Source organism: Neurospora tetraspora (genome assembly GCF_033439725.1).
Source record: "Neurospora tetraspora strain CBS 560.94 chromosome Unknown B0H65scaffold_1, whole genome shotgun sequence".
In the NCBI taxonomy this organism is placed as follows: Eukaryota; Fungi; Ascomycota; class Sordariomycetes; order Sordariales; family Sordariaceae; genus Neurospora; species Neurospora tetraspora.
The window spans coordinates 5,346,498-5,372,762 of NW_026944383.1; the positions used below are offsets into that span (position 1 = coordinate 5,346,498).

At 48.2% G+C, this 26,265-nt stretch overlaps 6 protein-coding genes across 6 annotated transcripts; 3 read left to right on the forward strand and 3 right to left on the reverse strand.

The window, feature by feature from the left end:
• Positions 1-6,454: 6,454 nt before the first annotated feature.
• B0H65DRAFT_48856 (uncharacterized protein) lies at positions 6,455-8,681 on the reverse strand. Its single transcript, XM_062827714.1, has 2 exons — positions 8,302-8,681; positions 6,455-8,224 (listed from the first exon to the last, which is right to left on the reverse strand). The coding sequence occupies exons 1-2, from the start codon at positions 8,344-8,346 to the stop codon at positions 6,707-6,709; spliced, it is 1,563 nt and encodes a 520-aa protein (XP_062686844.1). The 5' UTR covers positions 8,347-8,681; the 3' UTR covers positions 6,455-6,706.
• A 1,975-nt stretch (positions 8,682-10,656) lies between these two features.
• B0H65DRAFT_452121 (uncharacterized protein) lies at positions 10,657-11,569 on the forward strand. Its single transcript, XM_062826085.1, has one exon. It carries the CDS (start codon positions 10,710-10,712, stop codon positions 11,361-11,363), a length of 654 nt encoding a protein of 217 aa, XP_062686845.1. The 5' UTR covers positions 10,657-10,709; the 3' UTR covers positions 11,364-11,569.
• Positions 11,570-12,741: 1,172 nt separating this feature from the next.
• B0H65DRAFT_417072 (alpha/beta-hydrolase) lies at positions 12,742-16,607 on the forward strand (the record flags this gene model as incomplete). Its single annotated transcript, XM_062824064.1, has 4 exons — positions 12,742-12,820; positions 13,167-13,324; positions 13,407-14,817; positions 16,276-16,607. The coding sequence occupies 4 exons, from the start codon at positions 12,742-12,744 to the stop codon at positions 16,605-16,607; spliced, it is 1,980 nt and encodes a 659-aa protein (XP_062686846.1).
• Positions 16,608-16,686: 79 nt separating this feature from the next.
• Positions 16,687-18,175, forward strand: B0H65DRAFT_48894 (putative cellulase precursor). Its single transcript, XM_062827716.1, has 2 exons — positions 16,687-17,253; positions 17,320-18,175. The coding sequence occupies exons 1-2, from the start codon at positions 16,891-16,893 to the stop codon at positions 18,124-18,126; spliced, it is 1,170 nt and encodes a 389-aa protein (XP_062686847.1). The 5' UTR covers positions 16,687-16,890; the 3' UTR covers positions 18,127-18,175.
• Positions 18,176-18,516: 341 nt separating this feature from the next.
• Positions 18,517-22,875, reverse strand: B0H65DRAFT_564189 (uncharacterized protein). Its single transcript, XM_062830247.1, has 7 exons — positions 21,766-22,875; positions 21,516-21,683; positions 21,390-21,451; positions 21,255-21,304; positions 21,100-21,157; positions 19,393-20,979; positions 18,517-19,350 (listed from the first exon to the last, which is right to left on the reverse strand). Exons 1-7 carry the CDS (start codon positions 22,847-22,849, stop codon positions 18,568-18,570), a joined length of 3,792 nt encoding a protein of 1,263 aa, XP_062686848.1. The 5' UTR covers positions 22,850-22,875; the 3' UTR covers positions 18,517-18,567.
• A 574-nt stretch (positions 22,876-23,449) lies between these two features.
• Positions 23,450-24,040, reverse strand: B0H65DRAFT_564199 (uncharacterized protein; the record flags this gene model as incomplete). The annotated part of the gene is made up of 1 exon (XM_062830248.1): positions 23,450-24,040. One exon carries the CDS (start codon positions 24,038-24,040, stop codon positions 23,450-23,452), a length of 591 nt encoding a protein of 196 aa, XP_062686849.1.
• Positions 24,041-26,265: the final 2,225 nt, after the last annotated feature.

Consider the following 26,265-nt stretch of genomic DNA (forward strand, 5'->3'; position numbering starts at 1 on the left):
ATAATATTTAAAATCGATAATAATTCTACTTCTATTATTAAAATAAATACCGTCTTTTATTTTATTATACCCTAATAAATTAGATTATTAAAGAATTTAATCGTAAATCTATACGAACTTTTCGGATTTAAAGAATTATTAGCGTATAACGTATTTAAAACGATTTCGAATTTTATTAATATACTATAATAAAGGAAAATATTAAGGTAGTATTAAAAGTAGTATAAAACCTTATTAATAGCCTTATGGTATTAAGGACCGGGATTATAATTATAGTGAACCAATCCGCTAATAGCGAAAGTAATATTAGGTTAGGTGATTATAATAACGTATATTATAAAATTAATAACGATTTAGTATTCCCGGATTTTATTAAAAGAAGTTACGCTATTATAAAATGTAAATTCTTAATTACTTATTAAAATAAAGGCGAAGGTATAGGGATTTTTAGTTAATTTAATAATTTTATAAATATATTCCTATTAGGACAATTAAATATAATCTACCTTTTAATTTCGAATAATCTCGATACCCAAAAACTACTAAAGGTTATTACTACCAATAAATTTATACTTCTCCTCTGATTTCTTCGTAACCCAGGTAATTTTATCGTATTATAACTTATCGAAAGCGAAGATAATATTATTAATATAATAGAAAATTAAGATTTTATAGCGTTTAAAAATATATAAGTCTTCGAATAACCATTTAAACCCTAAGCTTTTAAAAGTCCTATTAAATTCTCGTTACTATAATAAAGGAGTTCGTTAAAGAGTGTAGAGGGCTTTAAGGATTTTCAAAATAATATTATATTTTTAATAATTAGGAAATATATGTATATAAATCTCCTTATTAAAATAAGTACTAATAAAAGTATTTACTATATTGTATTAAATAAATTCGAAATTAAATTTATCAGTGTAAATAATAAATAACTAAAATGAATAATTAATTAACGTAGAAATATACGTCTCCTTACTATAATTATACTATTAATCTCCTTTAATTATAAAGCGAACTTTTACTTTTAATAACCAACTATACTTATTAAACTTATATACGTATACCTATATATAATCGAAGATTTAAAGATTTTAAATATAAGGAACGTCTTCGTCGATTTTAACCTATAATTTTATTTCTTTATAACTATCAAAATATACTTCCTCTATTTATTTAAAAAGATTATTCAAATTGTAATATTCGAAATCGTAATAAATCTTTGGGACTAAAAAGAAATGTTAACATTTAATAGAATCCAATTTACTACACTTAGAGATTAAGTAATTAATTTCTACTTTTATAACTATTTTACCCTACCGCTACCAAACTAATTAAATAAATTTCCTAATATTAAACGTAACTTCTTATAATTCGAAAGTTAGGAAGGAGATAGGCTTTAGCAAATCTATTATAAGGCTAATAGTAAGAATGGCTAGTAATATATTTAACAGGGTAAATTAATGAAATATAAAATCGATAAATATTTTACTTTAAACGGTAGGCTCTATTAAATTCAAAATAATTTCGTTACTATCTTTTTGGAGTTCGTTATCGAAGAGTAATAATAAGCGAGGAGTAAGACCGTTATCTTCTATATTTTAAATCGCATTAAAGGGTTCGAAATATCGTATAAATAATTAAGGAAATTAATTAATTTAATTAAATAAATCGGTAATCTCATTATTAATTAGCCTTAAATCTTCTTTAAAATCATTAGGGTTCCCTGAATAAATTAAATCTTCGTTAAAAAGTATATTATAAGTATAAATAATATAATTCATTTATAGGTTCTAAATTTAGTAAATAGAAGAGGCAGCGTAGCTGATAAAAAATCCGATCTAAGCCTTTAATTAAAATTCTTTATACTATTACTCTTTTTTCTATGTAATATCCGCTATTATATACACTTTATAGCCGTAAATACGTAAATAATTAAAGTTAAATTTACGGGGCTCGGTTTATACCCCCTTATAGTAAATTATAAAGGTATAAAACCGTTCGTATAATAATTTCTAATTATAGAAATACTTAAGTAATCGGTTAGTAAAATAAACCGAAGTTAAAATAATTTGAAACTAAAAGTGAAAAAAAAATTTAATACTATTTATTATCATACGCGCCTTTGCTTTAATTACACCCCCTAAGTGCTTAATACCGCTGTTTTAAATTTGAATATTAAATATTAAGGGTTCAAAAATAATACAACGTATAATTAATTTATCTTTAACGTGTTAACTACTAAACTTATTATTGTATTCGATATATTTAATTTTAACGTTATATTAATAATTAATTATTTTAATAACCGAAAAAAATCCAATAATAGTTTCAATTATTTAGTTCGCTATATATATATCCTAAATAAATTTAATTTATCGATAAATAATAAATAAAATATATTTAAAGCTATTTCTCTCTATTTTATATTCGAAGAAATCAACGGCGAAATGCTTTCTTAGGTCAAATCCCCTATTTAGTAATTCTTATTTAACTTATTATTTACTTTTTTTAAAATACCATATACATCGTATTAATAAATAGCGGGCCTTTTAAATCTAATACCCTCAATATTATAAAAATATTCGAAAATTTAAGAACTATAATAACCGAATCACTTATACCAGAATTTAATAGGTATTTTATACATACGACGGCCGGTAAAGGAATTAAAGCGATTTCTACGAATAAAAAAAGCGGCGCAATTAAAGGAGAGGGGTAGGTATTCAAAAACTATTTAATAATAAATTTCTTAAAAGAAATAAAAAAATAAGCCGTCTAACCAACGGAGGTAATTATTAAAGGGTTTATAATTCTAATAAAGACCTTACTTTCAAAGTAAATATAATAATATAAAATTTATAATAAAATTAAAGTAGAAAGTTACTTCTTTTAACTGTAATCTTAAAATCCCCCTCTTTCCCTATATTTCTACATTAATAATCCTAAAACCTTTAATAAATATTTAAATTTTATTAGCCTAAACGCCGTCCTTTAAAGACCTTGCTCGAAATAAAGAAAAATAATTAATCTCATTAAAAATATAAATAGAAGCCCCGGAATCGAAGATTATAAAATTCTTAAATAAATAAACATTACCCTTACCGCTACTCGTATTAAAAGTACCTTATCTAACGAGAAATATTAAATTGTAGGTACTAATTTTTTGTCTCCTTTAATTTTTCGAAATAATAGTGTATATGGAAGCAATAAAGCAGTTCCGTATTTAATTCCTCACTTTTTCAATTTTTTTATTAATTTTAGGATACTTCTCAAAATTCTTACTAATAAACTTCTAAATAGGGCCGCTTAACTTCTATTTAGAATTATCCCTAATTTTAGGTATTAAATACTAATAGCGCATTATTAAATAATGGCCTTACTTATAAACTTTACAAAATAGCGTAGCGCCTCTTCTCTTTTTTAACCGTAAAAAATCTTTTATATTTTTATCCGCGCTACGTTTCTTCTTTACGTTTACCTTCCGCTTCTTTTTACAATTAGAATTAAGAGTATCCTTTTTATTAAATGCGAATTTTTACGAACTAGAACGGCCAATACCCTAAACGCTACGAACTATAACCTTTTTAAAATTAACTAATAGTATAGTATATTTTAATATATTAACTCTTTTAAAATTAATAGATATATCCTTATATTTTAAGGATATCTCTCCGAATTTATTATCCAACTTCTAAAAATTGCTAGCCTATATACGCTTATATTCACGGACTATATTAATAAAATTGGTAAATTATAAAATAAGGGAAATTACTTTATGAATTCTAAATCTCTTCACATTTATAATAAGGATTTCTTAATCGGACAACTACTTCTCAAAATCCTCAAGTTATTTCTTTATAATTTCTTTAATAAAGGTTTAATAATTTCGACGAACTTTAGCGATTTAATTTTTAAGTTAATAATTAATTTGACTCTTAATTTCTCTAAGCTAATTATAAATAAATTTATCCTATTTAAATAAAGTATTAGTATAATAAATAGCGATATAAATATTTATCTAATTACGAATTTAAGTATTAGCGTCGTTAAATTTTTTCTAATATTTATAGTAAGCGTTATATATATTATTAATTCAATTATACGCTATTTTCCTAGTAACTATTAAATCGGTCGAAGGATTAATAATTATATCTTCCCTAATATTCTATTTAATATAATATTTATTATCCTCTTCTTCCTCTTCTTCGTTTTCTTCTCCCAAACTTCCTTCCTTATTATCTTCGTTAACGCTAGCGGCGGCTTCTTTTTAAAATTAGGTAACAGTAATAATTTTAATAATAATACCGTTCGTATTAATAGCTGTAATAGTAATAATTATTATAATTATAATTACGGCCTTTTTAACCCGGATTCCTCTATTAAATCTAACGAACTCCTTCTTTACTACCAAAAAGCGGTCCTTTACTTACTTAATAAAAAAAAAATCTTTTAACTTCGGGGGTAGAACCTTCTAAATTATAAATCCTCCTTTAAATAATTAATTACCAAAATCCTAATTATTACCAACGAATCTTTTAAGAGTTTTATATTAATTAGGTTAATCAGTAGGAGTATTAAAGATAATTGTAATAGCTTTATCGGTAGATTCCTTTAATAAAGATATAGCTAACGTTATTAATTTCATAAGGATATTGTTTATAATCGATAATTATAGCATTAAACGTAAATACGCAAATCAGACTATTAATTATCAAATATAACAGTGTAGAATTGATTGATTGAAGAGTGTGTGTAATTGACTTGCTCAGAAGGTATGGGGGGTGCTGGGGTAAACCAGATATGCCCAGAATCAGGCAATATCAGGTGGCTGGAGCGCTAACCTCCATATGGTATGGCTAAAACCACCCTTGAATCTGACAGATCGCATGTTTCTGCTTTGTTTCACGTTCTGCTAGGGTGTTGTAGCAGGCGTTCGACCTGGCTGTTAATGACATGGATTTGGCTAACCGGTGAACAGGAACAGGTAAAAACAGGCATCGAGGCCGATACTCTGCGACCTTGAAAGTTCATTCTCCTGGCCAAAGCTACGGCAGTGCTAGCCCAAAGCTGCGGACTCGATCCGTTTGGGACATGTTGAAATGCTGTTGCCAGACTCTTGGGCTTCTGTGTTCACTGTCCAATGATGGTGAGAAGTGCCAACGGTGGTGGATTTCGGAAAATGGGAGGTCTTGAAAAGTCGGCTGCTGTTGCGATTGGCTGGGGAGGTGAGTTTTGGGTTGCTTCGATATTGCAACTCCGTCGCTATGCCCTCGTCATATTATATATACCCATCCCACCCAACCCCGCCCTCATGAATTTTTCATCTCATCCGATCAAGTTACACTGAGGCACGGGATCTTCATTTTACGCAAGGCTCGGGAAAAATTCGAGCGGAAGAAACCACACTATCGCTTTTTCTCTCTCGACCCGGAAATATCCCCACGTTCAACGGCCAATTACGTATGCAGAAGAACCTGCAGGCCGGCAGTTCAACGTGGCAGGCAGACCAGTCAGCGACACAATTGGTCAGTACAGCGTGGGGATAATTCCGGACCAGATGAGGGGAAGAAACAGGCGCGACGGCACGGGATATGTATCTCCGGGCAAAACGTGTTGCCCGGCCCCGCCAGCCTCCCGGAGGCGAAATGTAACTTCAACCCACTTGAAAGTCGGCCAAGAGGTCGACCATTTGAAGTTTGATTCGGTGACCCTTTTCCGTGACGGTTCGTCGCGAACAGGGAGCCATCCTTGTCTTCTGCCAAAGTGCCATGGCGAGCATGGATGATGGGATGGATCTTGGCTTCATGGCAACGGAGCACGTTTTCGGGTTCGGGAACGGCAACCATCTGTCAACTCTGCTTTATGAAACCCGAACTATCGAAATGCTAGCCGAGATGAAGCTTGGAAGCTAGCAATCCGCTTTTGTGGTGGATGATGATGGCTTCAAAAGCGAGCTTGGCGCTGCTTGGATCATGATGAGCTTTGGATGCTTGGCAAAGGGCGAACTAAACAAGTGATTGAGAATGGAAAGCGGGCGAAGACTTACGTCGACCAAGCTGAGATATGATTGAAGTGGCCGGTAGAGTGATGAGAAAAAACGAACAGAGCTTGTTGCTCTTTGAGGTATCTCGATCGTTATATCCCACATCATCTCCGTCCATTTCCTGTCTACAGTGCCGAACAGGGAGTTCGCTTGCATTCCCTGTTCATCTAGGATTGTAGGCAGATCGATACGGCATGGCACAGGGAAACCCGACTTCGGAACCGGTTCATGTGCTTGTACTCCATATCCATATGGTACTCAAGACAACCTACACAAGATAAAAAAAACCGCCTCACCCTATTCTACAAACTCGCACCGCTAACACCTCTCTTGTGTATAGTTTAGATGAATCGTTCCAACACCAAAGAACAAGATCTGAGCAAAGAGCCAACCAAACAGCCGATATACGCCTTTAAAATCCAGCCCAGGCAGAAGACATCCAAATGAAGCTTCCTTGCCATTCAAATCCCATCCTACCCAATCCCTTGTATCCGTCATTATCATTACAATTAACGTACACGGGTCATAAACAGTGGTCAGTCGAGCGTCAGTGAATCGAAGCCGAGAAGACAAGACAAGCAGCAAAAAAAGCGAGCAGTCACCGCAACAGGAGACCAGTCCGCATTTCTACTCCTCAACTGTCTTCAGTTACTCCTGTCCCTACCCCTGGGTCTGTGGCAACCCCGCGACCTCCTCCTCGTCCTCATCCTGCTGGCCGCCCTGAGAGGAAGAGGAGGATCCTTCATTCAACTTCCTCGCCCGCTCGACCGCCTCTTCCAGTTCCTGATGATGTCTCGCCACGACCTGACGCATCTTGCCCAAGTTGAGCTGCAACATGTTGGTCTCCTGATCGAGCATGCCGCGCTCGTGTTCCGTCAGCATCAGCCGGCGCTGCAGCATCTCGACGCGCTCGCGCTCGCACACCTGCCAGGCGTCCTTCCGGATCTGCTCGGCGGCTGCGCGCGGGTCTTGGCTCATGGCTATCGTGGCCATGGTGTTGCTGGGTCGATGCTGGCCGGGACCTCCTGGTACTCCCATTCCCATTCCTACTCCGGGACCGCCGACCATGGGTTGTTGTGGTGGTTGCTGCATGTATGGTGATGGTATTGGGAGAGGTGCTGGGGAGGTCATGCCTGAGGTCATCACCATGCCAGCTGTGCCCATGGGCATGGACATGCCGCCGTGTATGTTGGTTACTGGCATGCCCATGTTCATGCCCATTCCCATGCCGTTGTTGGGCATTCCGTTACCCATGACGTTGCTCATGCCGTTGACCATACCATTGTTCATGCCATTGTTCATACCGTTGCCCATCCCCATGGGCATTCCCATCGGTGTAATCGGTTGAGCGCCGGGTCCACCAATAGGTGTCGTTGGTGTCGAGTAGGCGTTGCGTGGATGGACCTGGTAATCTGCCGTCCAAGCCATAGGGCCGCTAACTCCTGGAGTATGGGTCTGCATAGTCTGCATAATGTTTGGTCGGCCTGGGAAGTTGGGGATAGGGCCAGGGTGTTTCCGCTTCATCTGCGATTGGAGAACTGCCGTGTTCAACGCACTTGCGGCCGCGAGCTTTGGCTTGACGTCCGGTTTCCCGATCTTGCTGGTTGATTTGACCTTCCTGTGAAGAGGCCCTGTCGGCATCAGGTTTTGTTTCCCCGCTCTCCGAGCCTGACCCCCTGGAGATGCTGGTTCATTGACACTGGATTTTTGCATGAGCGGTACTAGGCGCTGGTTGTTGGGTTCGATCTTGACCTCGGCAGATTCGCTCCTCCTTAAGGTCGCAAAGTCGGGAAATTCGGTATATGGAGAAAGCGCCGGCTGGCTACCCGTCTCCCAACCCGCCGAAACATTTGGGTAGGACATGGAATCCTCGGGCGACATGGAGTGTGTCATTGCTGCTGCGCCAAAATAGTCGCCACCATGGGGATATTGTTCGTGAGAAGGCGTCACTGAAGCAACACTCCAGTCGGCGGCGAACATGGAGGCATTTGGATCATGGCCGCCCCATCGCGGGGTACCTGTTGGTGTCTGCTGGTTTTCCCAGGCGTTGAAGGGAACTCCTTCTGTTACCACGGGCATGGGAACGCTCATGCCGGGTTGTGTCCATGGACTCGTGACAATATTTGGGGTATCCCATGCTTGAAGGGCTTCGTTCGGATGGACCTGGGAGGTGGGCATCTGAGAGTCAAGAGATGGGTTAGTGTATATACATGTCAAGCAAAGCGACAGGAAGGGAACTCGGGCATGATGCGCACCTCTCCCAGGCCATTGTCGTTGGGAATGTAGCTGTCTGCCATCATTCCGGTGTTGCTTGATGCAGTTCCTTGGCTCCCGAGTTCAAAACGCGGGGCGCAACCACGACTTTTGAATGCAAAATCGCTGTGACAGGTACAGACAGCTTGTGCTTCTGTTGAGGTTGGACGGGGCGGCGCGGGGTGTGACGTTGTGGTGGTGGTGGTATTGGTTGTGCCGTGGTGGTGTGGTGCGTTCCCTGCGAATCGCCAAAACCTAAAACGAGCGTGTTGTTGCCGTGTGTTTGAGGCGAGCTACCGACTCGAGTCGTCGTCCAAAGTGTTGGCGCAGTAATGGTGAGGTGACTTTGTTAGATCCTCCGTCTTCCCGCCTCGGTGTTGCTAGTGGTCAGTGTTGATTGATGGTGCTTTGGCGGTGCTTCTGGGTGGTGCTTGGGAGGTGCTTGGGAGGTGCTTGGCGTCCGATGACGCAGGTGATGGAGCCGCGAGTCGCCCAACTTGTCACTTGGTGCAGCTAGCTGTCTGCTTGTAATCTGCACGCGTCTGCCGCCCTGCCAGGACGGAACAGGATGCCGACTAATTGACAGCTTTGGATCTGCAGGGCCGATGCCGCGTTGGGAGATGTTGGAGTTGTTGTTGTTGTTCGTGTCCGTACGTGGTAATTGATTTCCCTGGAATAACTGCCTGGCGGTTGTTGCGCTGCGAGTTTGGTGTCGAGTTCAGGCTATGGAAGGTCCCCCAGGAGTCAAGTTGCCAACAACGTCATTTTGAACACTTGCCGCAACAGAAGTGGTGGTCACACATGCGACCAGACCTGGCGGCCGACTACTTTTATAGCTTCGCCTTTCATCCCACAGACAAGCGCATCTTTTAGCATCCAGACAGTACGCGCGGGGTGGTGTGGGATATACTAGTGCCGGAGTGGCAGTTTTTTTCTTATTTCTTGCTTGGCGCTGCGATCGTGATCTCCCGTCGGCGCATCGCAGTCTGCACATGCCCGTTGGAATGCCCATCTCCATGTCCATGCTAACATTTGGGGAGGAGCCTAGCGTGTTGAGAGTGGCTTAGAATTCGGCCAAGCATTTGATATTGCAATCGCATATCGCCCTTTTTGGTAGCGGGCTGCGGGCAACGCATTGCGACTCACAAAGACAAGCCGATCGAGATTGGAGATACTGTATCGACGATGGACGAATCTCCCAGGTGGGCAAATGGGATCACCATCATGTTGTCGTCCCTGCATTGGATTTGTCTATTGGCAGCACCTGCACTGCACTGCCCGGACAGAAAGCGGCTATCTGCCCCCGTTCTGCCTCTAGCAACAGCTGGGAGAGGTGATAGATAAGCGCTTATCGCAGTCTGCCAGCCCGTTGCAGACTGTCAGCGGCCCGGCCGCAACCGCGGTATCCCCACTTTCTAGCGTGCCGTCTTCCGATGGATGCCCGCGGTGGTCCGTGGTGGGGTCGTTCGGCCATGCCGTGCATTTTAAAGACTGCGGGCAGCCAACCATAGTGATGTACGCTATAAATACGAAGGTCTTGAAACAACCAAAAGGTCTGAAAAGCATAAAAAATTCAAATCGGCAGTGTGCTGGCACGACAAGGATAACTCCTGAAGAGGATCGGAGCACTGCCCGCCTGATGAGCGCCCAGAATTCGATATCTCCGGCCCCTTTTGACACATTCCCGATCGCATCTTGCAGCTACCGGCGCCGGGTCCGGGTCCCCTTTGTCTTGTTTTTCGGCGAATGAGCTCCCGAATCCGGCCCACGAATCTCCCACCTCCCCTTTCCCATCGGACCCTGCGCAGCTGAGACACACATTTCCGTTTTTGACATTGCTCTCGGTCACATGCTCATAAGAAATTCCCAGACCCACAAGTTAGTCGGCCCTCATTGCTTCCCCTTCGATTCATGTCCATCCAGGTCAGGGGCCCGTTTGGTTCATCCAGCTGTTTTTTCTTTTGTATGAGAAATCGACCCCTGCAAATCAGCAAGTTGTTTCATGCAGGAAGTTGGGGGTCAGTTTGCCCATTTAACCCAGCTTGGCTGCGTCAAGAAGTATCGCGCTAAGGCAGGCGGTTCGGAAGGCCCAAGAGGGGAAGTGGTGGGCCCATTTTGGCCAATTCTGCTGTTTTCTATCTTCATGGGGGTGACCATGAAGATAGGTGCTTTTGCTGTTTCCTCCACCACAACCCCCTGTCACAACAACACACAGGGCGAATCACAACCCTGGTCATAACAACGCATCTTTTAGCCCACGTCTTTGCTTAGCTCGCCTGGCTCGCCTGGTACAAAGCAGTGGCTTTCTAGCTGCATTTTCCGCTTTGTATGTACCCCAAATCAGCACGTTTAAAAAACAGCTGGATGAACCAAACGGGCCCCAGATATCACCAATCTTTTTGAGCAGCAGATGGTTGACAATGCTTCTCTTCCCCTGTTGAGAGCAGTCCACGTTGCCGTCCCCGTCCCGTGCCTTCACTTTTCTTTTCCAGCCATGTACCTTGTGCCTTTTAAACTTTTCCGCAGAACATCTCCACCTGCATTCTCTCCACCACGGTCCCGGATATTCGGCCACCCCGTCAACCGGTCATTTCACCGTTCCACATTCTGTTGGAGCTTTTTACGAAATCTTTGCAACGAAACTCGTCGACGCCGTAGTCGGCCTTCACCAACCCACAGAGTATCCAAAATATTTGCACGTCATCCTTCACAACGCCTCGATTTCCAATCCAAATCTTTGAACCCCCCTCCCTCCTTATTCTTATCCAGACGGCCGAAGTTCGCGCGAATGCAGCCCATTCATCCCGAATTCCCGATTCCGCGTCGATCAGTTCTTCGGGTTCCACTGCTATCAATCCCTCATCCTCGATCGCAACAGTCACCACCATCCACAAGTCACGACTCGATCGGGGTCAGGTCGGGGTATCGGCTTGGTATATCTTCCAAACTCTTTTTTACCGCTGTGGATTTCAATTTGCGTAGCCCCATAGCTTCTATCCATCACCGTTTTTACCCGCTACAAGCCGAGACATCGGACGGCATATCGGAGCGGTCTTGTACGTAATCACATCGGCGGCGCTATCCGGCGGCGCTATCCACCACCCGGCTACGATTCGAACGACAGCCGCCAAGCCAAACGGGCCGTCCTCTCGGCCTCCGGCCCCGGGACTCTAAGCTAAGACGTTAAGTCACTTGCCCGTACCCAGCGGCAGAGTGGCGGCTGCCGTAGTCACATCCCGACACCCGCCGGCCGGTTCTAAGCGATAAGGGACGATGATTGTCAGAGTCCAGTGTACGCTAGCGCAGGTACAGTTGCCTACCCGTCATTTTCTGTGGTGTACCTACCTATGTAATAGTAGGTGTATGAGCCAGGGCCGTAGGCAAGCGCCGCACCACCAAGAACTGCCGGCTCTCTATTATTAGTGACGGGAACATTAGTAATGCACCTCATGCAGTAAGTAATTAGTACCTACTGGGTAGGTAGCACCGGTAATGTTATCGGGTCGGACTCATACCGCTTCTTTACGCCCAAGGGCAGTCCGGTTCTGGCTGCGTCACGTTATCCGCCCGTTCGGGCGGCCCCTCCTGCGAGTCACGGTCCTCAAGAAGACCCCAGGCCTGTGTGTATATGCCCAAAAACACAAATCAAGTGTTCTCCGGTTACCGGTCAGTTAGTAGTGTCTGGATGATAGAAGATCCCCTATCCTTGGACCTTGGACCTTGGCAAAGCTTGTTATCAATCAAGCTTTTCAACAAACACGGATTACCTAGCCCGGGCCTTTTCCCAACCTTCGATCTTCAATGATTCTGGACCCCATGACGCAAAGCCAGCGAAGTCGTTGTACGTACCACTGCTCAAAACCATCTCAAATCAAAACGTGGTCGCGCATCTCGAGTCTCACCAGATACTGCGGTGGTTCTTACATATACTCGTCATGCGAGCACAAGAGCGGTTCAACCAAGGCCCTGGCAAATGTTTGTGCGTCTGATATCTTGCAAAGAGCCAACATCCACGCACGCTAGTGAAGAACCAGGCACGAGTTGGATTGGTTCTGGCTGAGCAACAAGGGTAGGCAGGGACACTCTTTGTCCTCAAAGCAGGAGGCGGCACAACTTGACCAAGAACCCTGGTAACGAACAACATCCCTTATATCACATACACAAAGTACAAAGCACAAAGCCTCACCGTCTCCCTTGTATCTGGAAGGGCAATCCGGAGATTAATCGCCAGCAGCGGCGGTCCCGGCTTATTGGTCAGGGCACATGGCGAATCGTGTAAAGATATCCGTCCCCTTCACCCCCATTCCTGTGACACCCGTGAATCGAAAGTTTGTGCCATCACGCCGCACTACATACAGTTGATCATCAGACGGATGGACCGCAACAAAGATCAGGCCCGAGTGAGCCCGACCAACAACCTCATTGGCGGGGGACAAGTTTAGATGAACCCAAGAAAGACGAAAAACAACAACATTGTTCCATTGTTGAACAAGCTATCAATATCAGACGGTTGGTCGACAGGTTAGTGACCAGGCACCGGTTCCCGTGTCAGACAAATCCGTACCTACCTACCTACCCCCCTTGGCAGACTATCATGCCGAAAGGCCCAAGTGACCAATTCAAGTGAATGAGACAAAGGAATTCACTCAAATCGATAGGAAAGAACTTCCATATTTCTCCGCCTCCAGACCGAGAAAAGGGGACGGATGCTTTCACAGAATCTCCCATCCGCCTCTGCCTCTCCCGTCCAACGTTTGGGCAGCACAACAAACGGGCGCGATGAGAGCAGTATTTGGCTTTGCCTTTCAGGTGTTTTTGTCAACAATCATCTTTCTACTAGCTTCGACTGCAACATGCGTTCAAATAGTAGTCAACGTCACGTATAGCGAGTATGTCGGAACAGAACTCGGCAATGGCGTCAGTCAATGGCTCGGTCTTCGATACGCGGCACCGCCTGTCGGTGCCCTGAGGTTCGCTCCTCCGCAGGATCCGCTGTTTTACTCGGAGCCTCAAGCGGCAAATAAGGTGAGACTTCCGTGAGCCGGATGGTGTGAAGCCCAGAGAAAGTGTTGGCCGGGGAAATAGTGGCTAATCGCGGAGGAAATAGCATGGGAATTGGTGTGTTCGACAGCCGGGTAATTCCCTGACTTCGGAGGATTGCCTGTTCCTGGACGTCTACGCGCCAACGAATGCGATCACAGACTCAAAACTACCAGTCTTCGTCTTCATCCAGGGCGGAGGCTTCAACGACAATGCTAACCCCAACCTCAACGGAACCGGGCTCATAAAGGCGAGCTCAAACAGCATCGTCGTGGTTACCCTCAACTACCGCGTGGGGCCGTACGGGTTTCTCACCAGCAAACGGCAGGTCGTTGCCAACAACGGGCTTCGAGACCAGCGCAAGGCTCTGGAATGGGTGCAAAAGTATATCAGCCAGTTTGGAGGCAACCCTAACCACGTTGTTCTCGGAGGAGCCTCAGCCGGTGCGGCCAGCGTGGCTTACCATATGATGGCCGACAAAGACGGCAACAGAAAGCTCTTCCACGCAGCAGCAGCCGAGTCCGTCTCCTTCGGCACCGTCCTCACCGTCGACCAAGCCCAGTACCAATACGACAACCTGATGATCCGCCTCGGCTGCGCAAGCAGCGACTCCGCCGCCAGCCTGGCCTGCCTGCGGTCCAAGACGCAAAAAGAAATCGCTGATAAGGACGACGATATCCCGTACCCAGGCTCGTCCAACGGACCCATCTACATGTGGTCCCCCGTCATCGACGGCGACTTTGTCACCGACTCCCCCTACTCCGCCTTCCGCAACGGCAACTTCGCCAAAAACATACCAGTCATCTTCGGCGACGACACCAACGGCGGCAGCGGCTTCGCTCCGGGCCGCATCAGCTCCCTCGGCGACAGCAACCAGTTCATCAAGGACCAGTTCCCCGCCATCACCCTGAGCCAGCTCGACACCCTCAACAAGCTGTACCCCAACCCGCACGCTTCCACTTGTCCCAGTATGGGCTGCTGGCGCGGGCAGGCGGGCAACGTCTACGGCGAGATGCGGTACATGTGTCCCGGCTTGTACCTCAACGACGCGTTCGACAACTACAACGACGACTACCAAAAGGGAACAAGCTCATGGGCGTATCGGTGGAACGTCGAGGACCGGGATCAGATGGCCAGCGGGCTGGGGGTGCCGCATATCGTGGAGCTCAATGCCCTTTTTGGACCGACGAACATGTGGTATAGTGGGCAGGTTCCCAAGAGTTATTTACCGGGAGGGACGAACGCGGCGGCGGTGCAGGTGATGCAAGGCTATTGGGTTAGCTTTATCAAGACGTTTGATCCGAATAAGTTGCGGTGTTGTGGGGGCGTGGAGTGGAAGGCTTGGAAAAGCGGTGATAAGGCGAGTGCACAGCATCAGAGATTGTTGTTTGGGACGGGCGGGAAGACGGCGATGGAGATGATTCCGTTTGATGACGGGCTGGGGTTGAGGTGTAAGTATTTGCAGGTTATTGGGAGGGGTTTGCAGCAGTGAGGATGTGGGATGGAATGCCTGGTGGCCATGGTTTGGTTGGTGATGCTGTGAATGGGAAGATTCCGGAATCATTGATGGTGTGACCATGTTCTCCCTTTGCAGAACAAAGCATGCATAGTTGGCTTGGTTGGAGACATCCCGGGCGTAAGCAATACCAATGCAACGAAGATTTCATCAAGAGAGAGTTCTTACCAAAGTTTGAGCCATAGGGGGGAAGATTGGAGAATGTTGTCGCTGGTATAGGACGTGATCCTTGGCCTGAGTTTGTGTGTCCTTCGAATTGGAAGCTGTCAACTGGACTCGCACAGTTCCAGGTGTTCTTTCTCCCTGAGCAACTTGAAAGAATTTTCTTTCCCGTGCACAGTTCGAATTCTTCCGGAAGGTGCAACGCCCCGAGCCGCGCGTACACGAACACTCCCGTCACTTCCGTCAAGTTGAACAGTCGAACAAAGTGCAAGTGCAAGTGGAAGTGTGACGTGATTCTGGTGGTGTTCATCGCTCTTTCTCCCCCTATGTGATCCGTGCGCAGTCCGCTGGAAATGCTTTCCCTGGCGCCGGTTGGCAAGCGAGCTGGGCCCACTGTGTATCCTTGGAGGCTTCCGCGTGTAAATGTTAGTGAGATACCTCTCATCTGCCCAAAGCAGCAGTAGGAGTGAGTACTTCCATAACGCACATGTAAACGCAAGAGGTGAACTTTCCACCTCCATCGTCCCACGGTCATTCTTTTCAGACATCGATCTTCGTTTGGATTCCATCCCCGTGTTTTTGGTCCCCAAATCTCAATTCTTGGCATGATCCGGCAAGTACTGCATTCAACACCAGGACTCGTAACAAATCAAACCTCCCAAATCCAAATCCAAGTAAATCCACCTCCAGAGGGGGTCAAATCCAGGGTAGAGATTTGACTTGTAAACCCAAATCCAGGCCTAGATTTGACTTGGTAAGTACAAGTCAGTAGTGATTATTAGGCGTAAAGGCGTATAAGTGTAGAAATATGCCGTTTTTGTCTAGCGAACTACAAAATAGTGGGACTGGCCTAGGGCCTAGCTTCGAAATTTCCAGGTACCTAAGTACCTTTTAGTCCTTTTCCCTCCTATATCCCTAACCCTTATTGGATTTGACTTGGATTTGAGTCTCCAAATCCAAGCCCAATTTTTCCACTTGTCAAGCAAATCCGGACATTTTAGCCCAAATTAAATCCAAATTCGACCCGAGATTTGATTTGCTTGATTTGTTACGAGTCCTGTTCAACACAGCCTGATTCAACAACACCAAAGACAAACCGGCAACAACGCTCCAGGTGAAAATATAAACGGAGGACTCCGACGGGATTCGGACCCGGCGCCGGTTCCTTTGAAGACTTGTTCGACCATATGGAAACCAGGAATGCCGTACAATGCCGGGACAGTGTTGCATGACTTGCAAGGGTCCTGAACTTAAGGAGCATCGGCGGATCGACCCTTTCCATGCTTCACCCAACACGGCTACGGAGATCGTCCATCCGCGGTCCAACCCGAACCATGGCCCCGGCCTCCCCGACTTCCCCGCACGTTCCGCACCGCTGGAATCGTCTCGATTCCCAAGAACCGGGAAGCTCAAGCTGTTAGGGCATTTCCCACCTGCACTCACGGGCCGACAACCTCACGCTTAGTCCAGAATGGGCATCCGGCCTGCGCTCTACCGCCCCCTTCATTGTTCAAGGCAACGTCGGCGGGTGTCTCTCCTTCAAGACACTTCCCAGGATGCCGGCCCGCAACCTCTACACGCTCAACCTGATGTGATCCAAGGCCTCTGGATGCCACGCTGCCCCATAACTTCACTCCGATAGATCGGAGACGAGCTCGCTACTCCCCTAGCACCAGCAACCGACGAAGGATGGGAACAAGCTCCGGGCCTTGAGCCGCATCCTTGCCTAGCCACCAGCGCTTCCTCGGCATCGACATCAAGCCTTTCGTTGTACATATAAAATGCCGAGATCACCGCTGCCATCTTGTTGCTCCTCTCTTTCGGGTCATCGCCAAGGATTCTAGTTCCTCAGCTCACCCTCTTCCAAGTCAAGATGAAGGCTACGATTCTTGCCAGCACCTTCGCCGCTGGTGCCCTTGCCCAGAGCGGTGCTTGGGGCCAATGCGGCGGTAACGGTTGGTCCGGCGCCACCACCTGCGTCTCCGGATACAGCTGCAGCTACGTGAACGACTGGTATAGCCAGTGCCTTCCTGGTACTGCCGCTCCCACCACTGCCCGCACCACCACCCTCGTCACCTCGACCAAGACTGCCCCTCCTGCCACTACCACTACTGCCTCTGCCTCCGGCAAGTTTAAGTGGTTCGGTGTCAACGAGTCCGGTGGTGAGTTCGGTGATGGTATCTTCCCCGGAAGATGGGGCACCGAGTTCATCTTCCCCGACACCAACACCATCCAGGTATGTCACCTCGCCTTGTTGTCATGGTATTTGGTTGCTTGATACTGACCTCGTATGGCACTATAGACTCTCCGCAGCCAGGGTTACAACACCTTCCGTGTTCCCTTCTCCATGGAGCGCCTTGTCCCCAACACCCTGACCTCGTCTTTCGATAACGGCTATCTCACCAACCTCACCCAGGTTGTCAACTCTGTTACCAACTCTGGTGCCTATGTTGTCCTCGATCCCCACAACTATGGCCGCTACTATGGCAAGATCATCACCGATACTAACGCCTTCAAGACTTTCTGGCAAAATGTTGCTGCCAAGTTTGCTTCCAACTCCAAGGTCATCTTCGATACCAACAACGAGTACAACACCATGGACCAGACCCTTGTCCTCAACCTCAACCAGGCCGCCATTAACGGTATCCGTGCCGCCGGTGCAACTTCCCAGTACATTTTCGTTGAGGGTAACCAGTGGTCTGGCGCCTGGTCCTGGAACGTGACCAACACCAACTTGGTTGCCCTTACCGACCCCGAGAACAAGATCGTCTACGAGATGCACCAGTACCTGGACTCCGACAGCTCCGGTACCAGCACCGCCTGCGTTTCCACCGAGATTGGTGTTCAGCGCATCGTTGGTGCCACCGCCTGGCTCCGCGCCAACGGAAAGAAGGGTGTCCTCGGCGAGTTCGCCGGTGGTGCCAACTCGGTCTGCAAGGCTGCTGTCACTGGTCTCCTTGAGCACCTCAAGGCTAACTCTGACGTCTGGGAGGGTGCTCTCTGGTGGGCTGCCGGCCCCTGGTGGGGTGACTACATGTATAGCTTTGAGCCTCCTTCGGGCACTGGCTATACCTACTACAACAGCCTCCTCAAGACCTACACCCCTTAAGTGACGGGAACTTGTGAAGAGTTGCTGTAGTAACAGCGAGAAATCGCCCAACGAGACAAGTATGTCTTGTTGTTTGAAAGCGTTGATCCCCTGATCGTTTACTCCTTCTTGTACATACTACCTTTGAACATATCATATATCATTGCCTTGCACATAGAATCCCCATGACTGATGTTCCAAGTTATAGTGGTGGAGAAGGACCTAACCATGTTATAGATGCTAGTCCAGATTTGTCTAACTATAGCAAAGCTATGCTCAAAGTACCTAACAATAATAAAGCGAGCGAAAACAAACGGAAGAACCGGAAACCCAAAAACGAGCAAACGCCGGGCTCTAACAGGAAGAAACGGCAGCAACGCCAACCATTTCCTTCTATTGACTCTGTCGCCATTAAAACACAAAAACACCCACCCAAACTCCCAACCTTCAACACCAACCTTCTTATGACTTCGATCCTCCTCGTCCAAAGCCACCAAACCGGAAAAAGAAACTTCCAAACCTGCCGATGGTACTGGGTTCTCCGGACATCACCATAGCGTCTTGACTTTCGTCCTCCCTCTCACCACCAGTACTTCCCATCTCTACGTCCGAATCACTCGAGTCCTCATCATCCCAATTTACGCCGAGTATGCTGCCGTCGAATAACAAGTTCCTTGCCTTATACCGTTCAAACTCGAGCCGGCGTTCCTCTAGCTCACGTGGAGACAACGGGACTTCTGGCTCTTCCTTCAAGTGTTCCCAACCAACTATGAGCGCACTAGGCCCCCTTTGTGGTATCGATGATGTAAGCTCTTGTTCAGGTTGCCCTGACCCAGGTCCTTGCCTAGCCTGCGCAGCCTCTCCGGCCCCCTCCTCTTCCTCCTCAGGTTCCTCCTGTATTGCCTCTGGAACCCCAGCCTGTTCCGCTGCCGGTCTACGTCGCAGCTTCAATCCAGCAAACAAACCGCTCCCTGCCCTTCCGGCTTTGCCTCCTTCGGCCAGGTCCCGCGGCGTCCAGGCTTGTTGCAAGCGGCTTGGGCCCCTCAAGAGAATATTCTTCCGCCGCGCCCCGATGTCGTATTGAGCACCGACTTTGCGGTTGACGGGGTTTAGTCTGCGTACGAGTGGTGTTGGCGGTCCTGGTGGTCTTTGGGGTAGTAGTGCCGATCCGCCTGGTCGGTTATTGGGCAAGATGAATGCTGTTGGGAGTTTGAGTTGGGGCTGTTGTGGCGGTGGTTGTTGAGGCTGTTGGGGGACTGGCTGCTGGGCCTGCTGGACAAGTGGTACCTGAGGCTGTTGTGGTCCTTGAGCCTGCTGTGGCAACCAATTCTGTTGAGGCGGCCGATTCTCCTGTAGCGGCTGATTCTGCTGAGGCGGCCGATACATCCCGCCCGGCTTTCTCTGCCTCTGAGCTGCCGCTCCGCGACCAATCGGCTTTCCTCGGAACGTTCCCAATTCCCGAGGCAGGAAGGGCACCACGGCATCTGCAGCGATCGGAGGGGGAGTCTGGTAGTTCACTTGCTTACGAGGAGGATTCGGTTGTAGGGGCGTACCCTGAATGGCGCCGGATTTTGTATGGGGAAGGAGACGAACGCCTGGCCCGAGTGCTGTGAGCCGTTTGTTGGTGGGAGGTGATGGCGCTCCCTCTCGTGCCGCTCGTGCCGCTCGTGCTCTCGATGTCGCTTGTGCTATTGCGGTTGCGGCTGCGGCTGCGGCTGCGGTCGAGCTGGTTACCGCGGTGGAGTCGGAGGGCACGACGAAGGTGCGGACTCGTCCGGCTACCGCGTTGGTCCCGGCCTTGGGCGGTGGTAGCCGCGGGATTACAGGTGCCGGTGCGGGCTCCGCTGCGGTTGCCTCTAATGCTGCTTGAATGCGTTCCTTTGGACTTGGTCGCTTTGGTGGTGCTCCCGCTGCTGGGGTTTGAGCTACTGGCGCTGCGGGTCGTACGGTTGCTTCTTGGGCAGGGTCTTGGGAATCGGGAACAACTTTTTCTTGTGGAACTGGGTTGGCTTCAACGGCTTTAACGGCTGCCTTTATTTGTTCCGCTTTCACCCCACTGGACTTTCTGCGTGGACGCCCAAAAGGACCTTTTTTGGGGGTCTCTTCGGCCTGTTGAGGAGCAGGATTCGGAGGGTTCGGTGCGGCCTGTTGAGGATCAAGGTTCGGAGTCTTCTCTGCGGCCTTTGGTGGTCTCGGAAACGCTGGTTTCTTCTTAACTTTGACGGGCTTGCTGGACTGGAGGAGCTTGGGCCACTTTCCGGGGACCTTGAAAGTGAAGTCGAAGGTGTTCATGGCCTGTTTACTGGGCGATACACCAGCCAACTCGGGTATCTTGCCCCAAGGAGGTCTTGTGTTCTTTGCCGGAATCTCCTCTCTGTCTCCCCCTGGCTGCTCAAAGACGCCTGGCCTTGTTGGACCCGGGATTCCTGGTGATTCGAAGAATGTTGCAGCCCACTGACGGGCCTCATCTTCCGCCAAACCTTCCCATTCAGACGTCGTCTTCTCGTGGATCCAATCCCACAGCTCTTTTGCCTCAGGCCGCATGGCTGGACTGTCGGCCATGCACAAGACAATGGCGGCACGGAGGTCCTCGTCAATGTGATCGTACCTCCTATGATTGACGAGACCACCCCAGGACCAGAATCTACCTTCCTTTCCAACTCGACCCCGACGGCGGCCTGGAGGTCTTGAGTCACTGATCCAGTACGGAAACGGCATTCTAGAGGGCTTGTGGAGCGTTACGAGACACCACATAACCTGACCGATCCAGTACAGGTTCGTTTTCCAACTGTAATTACCGGCGATGGTAGGAGTGAAGTTGGTGGCTGACGATGGCGTGTACTTGATGTGGTCCCATTCGGGGTGAAATTGCTCCTGGTCAGCGAAGAATTTTGTGTTAGTTACATATGAACTATCGATGCTAACGTCAAGCTACCAACAGATGTCGCCGTAACGGGATACCGGAAGAGCATACTGGGAGAAGAAGATACTTACCGGTGAGAGCCAGCCCGCCGATGGCTTGCCGCAGAATCTTGACCCCCACATCTTGAAGCTAAGGAAGAGGAAAAAGTCAGCCAACTGTGTCTGAGCTCAAAGCCGTGAGTTTGGATATCGAGAGGAATTATTCTAGGTATCGATGCTGAACTTACAAATCATTTTTCTCAGTGGCCATGTTCGTACCCAGACCAAGATCAGCTATCTACAACCCAGGCAAAAGTCATTGTCAGCAACTGCTCGGAGCCTTTCATCGCCATCATGCGGTCGAGCTCTGGTATGTTACTCACCTTGATATTTGGCGTTATCGAATGCGAATCTCGAGTGGGCACGTTGAAATCTCCGACAAGGACTACACATTCACACATCAGCATGCCGTTTGGAATCTACAAGGTCCCGGGAAAAGAGCCACTCACTATTCGCTAGATCTAAGTCAAAGTGTATAAAGGCATCCCTATCAAAGTTGATCAAATCCTCTCTATCTGGCAGTCGCTCTTCCATAATGGGGCCCGTCCTTCCTCCAGTTTCCCTATACTCATGATAGTGCCGAGGGGGGTGAGCCATAGCGAGAACGCCCTTGAACACTGTTTGAGATAATGGTTAGTACGATACTTTCTTTTCCGTTGTCTTCTTCCGCATACGAGTCAACTGGGGGGTGAGACTTACAGCACTCAAAGATCAACCAAAGCACTTTAGAATGAAACTGCTCTCCCGAGTGGGCCATCTTCCTTACCCACAAGTCGAAGTCACCACGCCACATCGGCTCAATGACGAGCAAGTCTGGATGTGTGTTGATGTCGTGGTTTCCGTCGGTGCGTCGTTTATTTGCCCCTTTAAGGTTTAGGGCCTCTCTCGCTCGGTCGAAGATAGCCCTTGCAAGAGGACCGCGAAGTGCTCGTCTGGGCGACTCTCCTGAAGCTGGCGCCGCAGCTACCGGCCTTTCACCGCCCGGGGCTTTCTCCTCTTCACCTGTCGTCAGACGTGTCCTCTTGGCGACCTGAAAGGACGCATCCGCAGCATCGCCAGCGTACTTCCTCTTTATTGCCGGTGCCGCTGGTGGTGCAATCCTGTTTATACCCGGTCCTTCTTTGTTGTCCTGCCTGTCCTCCACCACGACACACTGAACCACGTGCGCGGCCCTGGCCACCCGAATATGATTTTGCTTCTCCTGCCTAAAATGTTCTCTACCCTTCTCGAGCAAGTTCATCTTGACCACCACGTTCTGCGACTGCCCTTCCCTCGGCTGTCTCAACTCAGCCAGCAACACCGCGCCCATACCACCCCAACCAAGCACCTTCTTAATCCGAAAATCCGAGTTGGACTCCAAAAACTGCCTCGTCCTCGCAATCGCCTCCTGGACATGCTGAGGCTGCTGCACTTTAAACCTGTCGCCCACCTGCGGCCCCGGTGCAGCAGCCTGGTTAGGGTTCTGGCCAGGATTGGCCGGCATGCCCCGGCGCGAAAAGGGAATGATCTCGTACATCTGGTTGGCGCCGTAGAACGGGTTGGTGAAGTGGTTTTTCCAGAGGGGGCCGGGAATGGGGGGTCGCCATTTCCTGCGCAGCGCTCGGTACTCTGGAGTTTCTCTTATGTGCAGCTCGCCGCGCCGGTAGAGCACGCACGGGTAGCCGTTGTCTTGTTGGTAGCGAAGCATTTCGCGCTGGACGGCGCGCTCGCCGTAGAGGTCGGCTGTGGGAGGTTCCACCGGGCCCTGCCCTTTCCCTTGTCTTTGGGCTTGTTGGTGCGCCATGTTGACTGGAGGTTGGGAGAATGTGGTTGTGTTGTTGATGAGTGAGTGAGAGCGGTTTGGTGATATTTAGGTGATGGCGGAATGATGGCAGGCCGTCACGCGTTGAGAAAGTGCCAAAGAATGAGGTTGAGTTTGATGATGACGAGGGGGAGGAAGAGGTCGAAGTGTTGATCTGATGACGGTTGGACTGACCGCGACTCGATAGAACGAGTTATACGACGCAGGCTGCTGGCTGGCTGCTGGTATTGCCGAGAGGCTCTGGCAATGGTCCCCTGACCGCGCTATCGAACCCACTCGTTGTAGTGGGCAGTTGACCGATGTCGCAGAGTTGACATACGGTTAGGTATAGGAGGGGATCAACCGCAAGTCGTTGGGGTATGGACGTTAATCTGGAAATGAAGGTGGTTGTTGAGGAAGAGGAGGAGAAGGTTGAAGTGCTGTCCTGATGACGGTTGGACTGGCCCGCGATAGAACGAGTTCTACGACGCAGGCTGCTGGTATTGTTGACACGATTCTGACAATGGTCCCTGACCGCGCTTATCGAACCACTCCGTTGTAGTGGGAGTTAGCCGATGTCGCAGAGTTGACGACAAGATGATTTTAGTTGCCGGCGTTGTCGACGTTGGAAGGGGAGGAGCCGGCGGCGGTGGTGGTGTTGTCGCCGCCAGGAGCGGCCTTGTCGCCCTCGTCCTCTGCCTTTGCCTCTGCCTCGTCGTCGGTGATCCAGCCCGACTCGGTCTCCTCGATTACGACTTCCTTGCGTTCTGTGTGAGAACCTGCTATATGGTCGCTGTCGACGGTGATTTTGGGGCCCCTGTAGATGCCGTCCTTTCTCTTGGTGATATTCCTGATGGTAATGACCTTGACGATGGTGATCTCCGTGGTGACGCGGATTTTTTTCTCTTTTATGAAGATCTCGTTCTTCCCAGCATGTGGGTTGGGAGTGGGGTACTTGTCCTCCACGTCGGTACTGCTGTCAGAGCCGAAGTTCGCCTCGGACTCGACGTACTGGGGCTGGGGCAGATGCTGGTGCTGGGGCTGGAGATCTTCCTGATCTTCTTGGGGGTGGTGGTAATCGAGGAGAAGTTGGTCCTCGACCTCGGGGGTAGTGGTGGACTGGCCATTATGGCTGTCCGCAGCCGGGCTCTGCGCCTCGGCAGTGGGGCTCTGGTGCTCCCGGTTCTGGTTCATCTTGGCTAATGAAGCTGATTAGCTGGTTTTGGTCGTTGAGAACAATGGAATGTTGTCTTTGAGACAAAGAAAACTTACAACTTGGTGTGAGTAGTGGTGTTGTTCAAAGAAGTGGTGATGATGTTTCCGGGAGGGAGGGGCACTGGGAGAACAAAGAACGGCAGTGTGAGAAGGGTTTTGAAATACCGGGAGAGTTGGTACACAAAGACAACGCACAACAATGGGCTGCTACTCATTCTGCTTTGAGTGAATAGTGAGCTACGCGTCATTGCTTGTTTGCTATCTGAATTAGGCAACGCACATTGCGAACTTGTTGCTCGGCCAGCTGGGGCTCCTTCCATTACCTCTATCACAATAGGATTTTTCAAGACCCCTAGTCAAATGATTGGCTTCTATTGAGTCCAGTGACTCTGAAATGTTCAGATGAAATTTCGAAGTCAAGGTATGTACATGAAGTCAAACGCAAGACATACAAAAACGGCTAGCCTCGCAGAAAGATTATTCCACCTGCGTCCACTCGAAGGTCTTCTGATATCAACCCGTCTGATCTCATCAAGCAAGAACCCGAGATGAGTCAGGGGTGCTCTATTCAAGGCTGGAGTTCTGGAAGCGCGTGGAAGTGTTAGCTTCCCGTGACCTTTCCGCTTGAGCTCATACAATGGAATAGAGCTCATCAATTGTGGGCGGTAGCTGGAGTGGAAAGCGCGAGTCGGAAAAGAGTGTCTCCGATTTGCTCAGGCAGGCTGTTGAGGAACCTACCAGCCGGCAGGCTAGCAAGTGAGTGCGCAAGGAGAGAGCGAATTCGCCCAAGGATCATTGGGGTCAAGTTCCTTCCAGAGGGTAATTGTCTTAGCGGAAGCGTTATGAAGCGCCTTCTGGCGCATAGGGTTCATCATCCCAACGTGAATCCTCTTTCGAGGGACCCTAATGTCATTGATCATGTTTATGACCGTGTAAGCATCCGATATGATGCTGATTCTGACCCCGGCTGGGACTGTAGCTGTTGAGGTACTGACAGGCCACTTCAAAGGCTTGGGCAATGTCTATTCCTTCCTCGATGGTGGTGTCTTCCATTTCAGGCATGAACCAGCCCATCTCAATGTGTTTACCGTAATGCGGGGTTCCCGGAAAGAAGTTGTCGAAGACGATCGAGTATCCTCCAGGAGCAGGACCAAAAATTGATGAGCTCCGGATAGTTGACCTTCCCACTCTGCAGCACGCATGGCGGGCGCGGGGACTGGAGCGGAGGGAAATTTCTGCCGGCCAGAAATGCATGGAAGAGCATCAGAGACTGTCCAAACTTCGAGGTTTCCCCGGCGTCTTATACGATTCATTCATTACCGGCAAACCCCGGGATATCGTCAAACAAATGGGCAGAGTCCAGAAAAATGCGTGCGAAAGCACTTAGGCACCCGCCACTAAACAGTATCGCTATTACCGTATGAACGACTTCCTCGGCATAGAATGGAACAGGAGTACAAGCGACCTTCACCATCCCCAGGAGAAACCTCAAGCGCCCATAGCTGGCCGGAACCCTTGGTACGGCTTCTGATTCCGACCGGAATTTTGCAGTTGTAATAGGATCCAGACTCGAGTCTTTACACCATAGTCAAGCATATCTACATATGTTTTAAAATTCCTTCATTCCAGGTTCTCACTTATATCGAACACCCATAGAGGAACACAGCGAGGCATGGAGGAACACACGGCACACTTTCGATTTACGTCATTTTTACAATTATTCTCATTGAGGGCAGACATTCTTTACACTTACGATATTTCATTGTTATATCTTCCGGGCCAGGCACCTCTCACGCTACACGACACGAGCATAGAAGACTGAGATGGGCCGGGGTTCAAGAAGCTGCTGGGATGAGCACATAAGGTTTTCGCAGTCGGCTCGGCGATGGTGGTGAAGGTGGTATTGAGGCTGGCGCCAAGGAGAGAAACGCAGATGAGCCCTTTTGGATCCGAGATCCCGTTGCTCCGATGTCAATTCCCGGGGTGTGGAAAAAGAGTTCACTCGTTTGAGCAACGCTAATGAAGAACACTCTGCGGTGTCTTTGCTCTACATCTACTTCAGTTTCGGTTACCTCTGCCTTGTCCATTATTGCCCTGTTTGTGCACTACGAATACCCGGATTTAAGGTCTGGAAAGACTGAGCTTGATATGGGGTGAGGAGCAGTGCTGCCCTTTAGGACCTCACTTGGGTAGGCAGATGTAGT